Raw genomic sequence first — 7,686 nt, 5'->3', positions numbered from 1 at the left:
TGCCCATAAAATAGGGGCAAATACCACCTTTTTGTGCAATAAAGATACTAAAAATTACCATAATTAAGCACTATAAAAGTATTTCCGAGTGACTCAACTGTCACTTAAGCCTTAAAAACAAAAGTTGCTACGCTTCATGAAAGTTTTTTAGCTCACTCTATTCTGAAAATTTTGCTTTCAGGTTTTAGTCCATCTCAACACTAGATCAGACTCTTGCTGGTGAGAAGTTGTCATGCTGTTGGGAAGACAGAGGAAGCCAGAAGTGCTACCCAATTAGGCAACTAAGCAGTTTTGACCACATTCTAAATGTTACTGCCTGCAAGCCTGGACCCCATTAGTCTCAAAGTTGGCTCAAAAGCAGAGGTGGCAGCAGCCCATGCCCAGCGTTTGCACCTGTGAGTTCCTGTGTCTTCTGAAACCACCTGGGCACAACAGCTCACAGCTTTGCCTTGCTGCTAATGCAAGTACCCTCACACCCCATCTACTCCCCACCAAGCAAGCACCGACTGCTAGAGCCAGCCAGGAAGGAATTCAGGGTGCTGTGGGCTGCTATAGTTTTCCCAACTCATGCCGTTCCCATGCTAAGGAAAACCAAGGTGAAAGTCACCAGTTAAGAGACCAGGAATTACCTTTCATGTGCCACAAAACACCCCCAGCTTGGATCTGGAAAGAAGGCAAGACTTTGACACAGCCAGCTGGTGACCAGAGGGGACAGAGACCTGTTGCTCCCCCACCCCAGCTCCTGCTGAACCCTGTGTCATCAGAGAAAGGACACAGAGCAAGTACCTGCACCACGCTCCTACTGCAGCAGGGAGTTAGACAGAGGCACCTGGCTCCTGCCACGAAACAAGAGGCTAGAAAAAACCACAAGTCTGAAACAGTTTAACACAGGACAAAAAAGGCACATTTTAATATGTACAGCAATGCATTTGGGCTATAAATTTACCCAACACAACTGAAAAAAATCCAAACTATGCTTTTATACTTATTCCATGGTGTCAGCCTCATTCCTAGCCACCTACCTTTCTCTGCATCTCTGAATGCTGCTATATACACACACAAACAAACAATTACGTCATGAATGTTCATTTAGGCTCCCAAGTTCAAGTAATAAAGTTCAAACTTGCATAGCATCTTATGCCACTCAGCCATAAACAGTTACGATTGCATATTAGCTGGAGCAGCCATCTCTTTCAATTCAGCCAGTTTTGGCTGGCCACCATTTTTTAATTTTTTTTTTTTTTTTTAATCCTTGAGTCAGAATGTTTCCTAAGTCACCAGCCCTGAGGGATGCCACAGACTTCAAAATGAACCTCTTGCTGTTGTTAAGATCCTCTTAAACCAGAAATTTAGAGTGTTGTCAAGAACAGTTTTAAAAATGTAATACTGTTTATTTTGCTTCAAAAACATTTCAGCATTCTAAACATACAAAAAAAAACAGAACGTTGCAAATTTGTTTAAGTACAGAGTGTTTTTGAACTTCAGTTGCTGCACTGGCTCTTCACTTAGTTGACGATGAAGAGATGTCTACAGTTTCAGTTTAAAAACTACCGCACTTAACTAAAAAAACCCATACACTTCTCATGCCAGCTGAACCCCCTTCCACAACTAAGAATGGCAGCAGAATGCTATTTCACTATATACAGAAAGACAACTTTAAGCTAAATGGACGCCCACTGTAGTGTAAATAGATCTACCCTCACAGTGCATGCTTTGGGCCATGGCACCCCGGGGAACGTACAGCCTCTCCAAGTCATCACTGCTCCTCTAAGGCATCATCACTCTAAGCATGTACCACAAGAATCTGTCTAGTTTTTACAAACTATAGATATGTACAGTTTATAACCCAGGATTTTCTAGCCAATAACCATATAGTAACACCACCTTACAAATTAAAAAATGCTTGAAACATTTTTAAATGCTTTGTTACACCAACAGCAAAGTGCACAGAGTTAGGAGAACACTAGAGCGCCTTTTCATTTTAAAAATGTTTGGAAATATGTACAACTTTGATACAGTTTCAGGGTGCTCACTACACCCATGGCCACTTCATGTAAACCAGTTACAATTTCTAGAGCACTTTTAGAAACTACAACGCGATCGGAATCCAATTTTTTTTAATTAAGCCTAATAAGGGCAAGAGACACCATCTCAAATAAGAGGTGCTTCATTTATGGTGTTTCCCCTACTCTATGGTATTCACATGGAGACAAGTATTGTACAGTTTTATTCATCATCATCATCTTCATCCTCCTCTTCTTCATCCTCCTCCTCCTCTTCGTCTTCTTCCTCTACCTTTTTCCGAGCAGCTTTGGTTGCTGCTCCCTTTGCGCCATCAAACTTTCCTTTAGACTTGTAGTCTGCAACATCCTGCAAAGTCAAGGGGATGTCTTAATTTGCTCTAAGCAGCAAACACACACAGCATTTGTACAGCAGCAGGTGTTAGGGTAAAGGGACTGGCCTGCCCTGCTGCACCCCAGGGGACACAGCCAGCAGGGAGCACACAGCTAGGCAGATACCTCAGCATGCTCATGGACCATGGAGGTCTGGAGCCCTGCACCATGGCCATTTCTCTGAGGAGGAGAAGAGAAGCCAGCCTCTCAAAAGTTTCCTGATTATGGGATAAAGCTCCAGTAACAGCACAGCAGACCCTTTCTGAAGCACCACGAGCAGCCCCTGCTGCACATCACTGGGGAAAGCTCTCTCTCCTTGCTGAAATCTGCCTGTGGATCTCTACCCTGCTCTGCCCCAACCTGTGTAAAGCTCAGCTGTAACTATGCTGGGGCCAACTGAGCTGGGCCTATGTTAAAAAGCACATCAACAGAAGAGCTGGTACAGAGGAGGCACAAGCGACAACTCTCCTTACCTTCTCGTACTTCTCCTTCAGTTTAGCTGCCTTATTATTGTAAGGCTGCTTTTCACCATCACTGAGGTTGTTCCACATTTCGCCCAGTTTCTTCGCTACATCCCCAATAGATATGCCAGGGTTTGTGGACTTGATCTTGGGGCGAAACTCTGAACAGAAGAGGAAGAAGCCAGACCTTGGGAAAAAACACCAGAGGACAGTCAGCATTTGCAGCAGCACCCCTTCCTCCATCCCTCCCCCACAACACTGACACATGCAGAGCACACAGAGAAGAAACTTTTCTTTAACTTACAAAAGCAGACACAAGCTTCAACGTGTTTTGATTTTACTGAGGCCCAGACCTGCAGCCTCCTTCACTCAATGCCCTTTATTAATGAAGCATTTTGCATCCCCTCACCCAATTTAATCTTAAATACACAAGCCTCACTGTGACTCAGCCACTTGTGTCTTCTTATGAGACACTCCTATCACTATAAGAGTACCAAGTATTGACAGTTTGTGTCAGTGCCCTACATGCTCAAGACACAAGCTCCCTAGAAAGCTTACAAGACAGTAAGACAGACAGCCAGTCCTGCTACACCAACACTGTGTCCCCCATCTACCTCCTTCCTGGAAATCCATGTCACATACAGGCTGTGAAAATGAACCAAAACACTTATGCATTTAATGTCTCAAAGTTACTTACGGTGGTCGTTTTGGGGCGTTGGGGTCCTTCTTCTTCTTGCCACCCTTAGCTGGTCCATAGTCCTTCATTTCTCTATCATATCGTACCTTATCAGCCTTTGCCATTTCATCAAATTTAGCCTTTTCCTTGCTTGACATGGTCTAAAAAACCAAAACATGAGACATCAAACTTGTGATTACCCAACTGTTCAATAGCTGGCAAACTTTATGTAAACAAGCCAACACATATCAACTCAATAGGGGAGTTTCAGAACTTGTTTGTTTTTTTAACTGGACTGTCCTGTACGGGAAATCACAGCCACCACAGACACACTCAGCAACAGAAATGAGACAAGCACAGTCAGAGTCCTCCTTTGGACACACACCTGGAAGGAAGTAGCCGCTGAAGGGCATTGTTTGGGAATTGTAAAAAATGTCAGACTCTAGCAGAAGCATCTAAATAGGCAGATACACAAGGCTAAAATGTTCAGTATTGCTACAGGCTCCAGCAGCACCTGACCAATGGCCAGGTCAGCTTGCCAAGAACAGCACACAGACCAAAACAGCACCAGCTCCCTTCATGGTCAGACACACACACATCATCCTAGCAGATACTACAAGAGGTTCCTTCAGGAAGTCACAAATTAAGGTACCTTCCACCTCTCTGAGCACTTCTTGGAAAATTCTGCAAAGTTGACTGGAACCTCTGGGTTCTTTTTCTTATGTTCCTCACGGCACGTCTGCACAAAGAAGGCATAGGCAGACATCTTGCCCTTGGGCTTCTTCGGATCACCTTTAGCCATCTTGACTCTGTAGGGACAGAGGAAAAAATAACAAATAAATGATATTTAGATGAATGCACACACTGATGTATGCATATACACATGGTGTGTGTATGTATGCATTTATACACACACAGACACCCCTTCATCATCTTCTGACGTGATGCCCCATCAGAAACACACCCCTTTCTTTCCCCCAACACCTCTTACCATCCCCAATACCGAGACTGGAATTATTCTCCCTTGATACTTGGGTTGCAGACCAGCCAAGAGAAACTAGTCAGTGGATTTAAGTGTTACATTAATATATATTTACATCATGTCCAAAGACTGGAGAGAGACTATTAAATATACATGCTTCTACCTATTAAGCCTTATATATGAACTAATATAAAGCATCTGTTTAAGTTGGCAACCACACTGTGGCTGGAGTGGCATGCACAGTGCCAGGCAGTGACTTATCCCTTCAGGAGCTGGAGAGTATGCCTTAGCAGCTGCAGGTAAGCAGGCACGACAAGTTGGTTGCCCCGAAAAAGTGCAATAACCTTTTATATATAAAAAGGGCACAAACACGGGCTGACTTTAACCACAATAGGACCCGTGGAGCTCTGCGAGGTGAGTTGTGCTTGCTCTTGCTCCACCAAGTGACACATGTTTGAGGCATAGTGGTCAGTGCAAAGATGCAATCGGCAAGTTACCGAAACGATGGTGCTAACTTTTGGGCTCCATTTCTTTTCCTGCTTCCGTATTAAATTTTCCCCGCTTAACAAAAAATATCTTAAGCCCGCAACAGTGTTTTCTATTTACAGCTTCTAAGTCCCTTGAAAATTTAATTTTTATTAGCACAGCGTTAATATTTAATTGCGCCCATTAACCCGCCAGGTGCAGCCAAAGTGGCCGTGAGCCGCCCTGCCCGCTCCGGCCGCTGCCGGGACAGCGCTGCCCCCGCGGGGGCGGAAAACGCGCGGTGGTACCGGGACCGGGGCGCGGAGCCGGCCGCACTCCGAAGTTGGGGGCGAGCGGCCCGCGGCGGCCGGTCCGGTCCGGTCCAGCCCAGCCCGCGGCGGCCCGGCCCCGCTCCGCGCCCCTCCCGCATCTGCGCCCCCCCAAGGTCACAGCGGCGGCCGCGCTCCGCGGCGCGGGCACCTGCGGCGGGGCCGGGGCCGGCGGGGGCAGCGGCGGCTCCGCCAGACGCCAATAATTCATCTTCCATTTTGTGAAACGCCTCCTGATGAAAGAAAGTGCCCCTGAAATGCGGTGGGGCGGCGGGCGGGGGGCGCCGGGGGGCCGGGCGGCGGCCGGGGGCGCGGGGCGCCGGGCCGGCCCCGGGCGGCCGGGGCAAGCGGCAGCGGGAGCGGCGGCGGCCGCGCTCCGCGCCCAGGGCCGGCCCCGCTCACTAAGATGGCTTCTCCCGGCGCCGCCGCCGCCGCGCCGCCGAACAAAGCCGCGTTCCCCCTCCGCCGCGCTCGGCCCCCCGCGCCCGCCGCCCCCGGCAGCCGGCCCCGCCAAAACGCCGCCCCCGCCGCCGAGGGGCTCCCCGCTGGCCCCCCGGCGGGCGGCGGGGGCGTCGGGGCCGGGGCGCGGGCGGGAGCCCCCCCCCCCCGGCCCCTGCCTAGCGCAGCGCTCTCTAACAAAGGCTCCCGTGCAGCCATTACCGCCGCCGCTACGCTCCTCCGCGCTGCCAGAAAAAGAGTGCGGGGAGCCCCGGGGCGGCCCCCCAGCGCCCGTCCGAGGACACGGGAAGGTGGGGGGAGAGGAGCCGGGGCGAAAGCGAAAGGTTTGAGCCCCCGGCGGGGCACCGGGAAGGAGATTTTCCTGGCCGCGACCCCCCTCCCCATCCCTGTGCCGCTCACACGTCTTTCTTCCCTTCGCCGGGGCTCTCCAGCGCCAGCCATATTAATGCCCACAGCACGGGCGGCGCGGCGCGGGGAAAAGGCGATGCGGGGCCCCGCCGCGGGCGCAGCCCCACCAGAGACACCTTCTCGGGCAGGGGAAGAGCGGCGGAGGCAGAAGCGAAGGAATCGGGGGAGTTTGGAGGCGGCGGCGGCGAGAAAAAAACTGCTCGGCCGGGACCGCCGGGCGCAGCACGCAGGGTTTATCCCTGTCAGATGCTAAAGCGACAGCCATATTAATGCAGAATAAACAGCGGGCACGGCACTGCGCACGGCCGACAACTTTCCCACCGCCACCAGCCCCACCGAGCCCACCCTGGGAAAGGGGCACATAAAAGCCGAGGGCGCCGCGCGTTTTGCCGTGCGACATTAGGAGGCGGCAGAGAAAAATCCCTGCCCATGCGGGGGAGAAGAGGAGTTAGTCCCGGTGTAGTTGCTGCACCAGCCATATTACTCTCGGCGGCACGGGAGCCCAGCGCGGAGCTCCGGGGCTGCACCGGGGGCAGGTGGCCCCTCGGCGGCGGGGGGAGCTCCCAGCGGGGCAGGGCAGGACCATGGGGGACAAACGCTGCGCCTCGCCCGCTGCCCACCGCCCCGCCAGCTGCGCACAGCATCTGCCCCGGCACCGCCGATCCCCGCCAGAGCGGCGAAACAAAGTTTTGGGTGAATTTCCCGATTTCTTTCTAATTAGAAAAAAATAAAAAATCAAAAACTCGGAGGAAAGAAGAAACGGAACACAACATTAAAAAATTGAAAAAAAAAAAGAGAGAAAAAAAAAAAAAGCATGCTGGGGCAGGCAGGACAGAGGGACGAAGGCGCGGGGGCAGGGCGGGGAGGGGGCAGCCGCCCCCCGAAAAGTTGCGGCGGGGCTGCACGTACCTGTATTGTTCGCGGTAGTGTGGACAGGAGCGGAGCGCAGGGCACGACGCGGGGCTCGGCGCGGCTCAGCCTCGCGTTGGCTGCCTACGAGAGCGGCCTGATTGGCTGCGGGGCTCTGCCGTTTAAAACAACCTCCTCGCCCGCTCATTGGCGCGGCGCCTCATGAATATTAAGCGCGGCCGCGCGGCGGTTGGCCGGCGCGGGTGAGGTCATTCATTCAAAAAGAGCGCCCGCCGGGGGGACCGCGCCGCGCGGCCAGCGCGTGCCGGGGCGCGGGAGGGGCGCGCGCTCCGCGGAGCCCCCGCCTCGTGCGGCAGAGCCGGGACCCCCGGAAAACCCCCGGGGAAACCGGAAACCAGGCGGGACCCCCGGCACCGAGCGGGACCCCCGGAGAAAGAGGCTCCGAGCGGGCACCGTGGGGCTCCGGCTGTGACAGCCCCGGCTGCACCGCAGAGCCGGACCCGCTGCCAGCGGCGCGGAACGGGGGGCAGCCCCGGCAGCATTCCTGGGCCCCCCGGCCGGCAGCAGCCCCGTTATCGCTGCTTTCTGCCCTAAAGCCGTACGGGGCGGCTCCGGTTGCAGTGCACTGTTTGCGAAGCCGGCT

The 7,686-nt window shown here is 52.9% G+C and overlaps 1 protein-coding gene across 1 annotated transcript; it reads right to left on the bottom strand.

Moving 5' to 3' along the window:
* Positions 1-881: 881 nt before the first annotated feature.
* On the bottom strand, positions 882-7,186 carry HMGB3 (high mobility group box 3). Its single transcript, XM_036402196.2, has 5 exons — positions 7,083-7,186; positions 4,183-4,339; positions 3,552-3,691; positions 2,867-3,041; positions 882-2,370 (listed from the first exon to the last, which is right to left on the bottom strand). Exons 2-5 carry the CDS (start codon positions 4,330-4,332, stop codon positions 2,227-2,229), a joined length of 609 nt encoding a protein of 202 aa, XP_036258089.1. The 5' UTR covers positions 4,333-4,339; positions 7,083-7,186; the 3' UTR covers positions 882-2,226.
* Between the last annotated feature and the right edge of the window lie 500 nt (positions 7,187-7,686).

The sequence above is a fragment of the Molothrus ater genome, chromosome 14 (genome assembly GCF_012460135.2).
Source record: "Molothrus ater isolate BHLD 08-10-18 breed brown headed cowbird chromosome 14, BPBGC_Mater_1.1, whole genome shotgun sequence".
In the NCBI taxonomy this organism is placed as follows: domain Eukaryota; kingdom Metazoa; phylum Chordata; class Aves; order Passeriformes; family Icteridae; genus Molothrus; species Molothrus ater.
Note: the sequence above shows the minus strand (reverse complement) of the source record. Positions and strands in the feature narration are given on the sequence as shown.

Excerpts from the sequence above, each read along its gene's own strand:
- HMGB3 (XM_036402196.2), bottom strand. The coding sequence starts at position 4,332 with ATGGCTAAAGGTGATCCGAAGAAGCCCAAGGGCAAGATGTCTGCCTAT. Across the intron at positions 3,692-4,182 it reads AGTGCTCAGAGAGGTGGAAG|ACCATGTCAAGCAAGGAAAA; the intron begins GTACCTTAATTT and ends TTGGTTTTTTAG. Across the intron at positions 2,371-2,866 it reads TGAAGGAGAAGTACGAGAAG|GATGTTGCAGACTACAAGTC; the intron begins GTAAGGAGAGTT and ends TTGACTTTGCAG.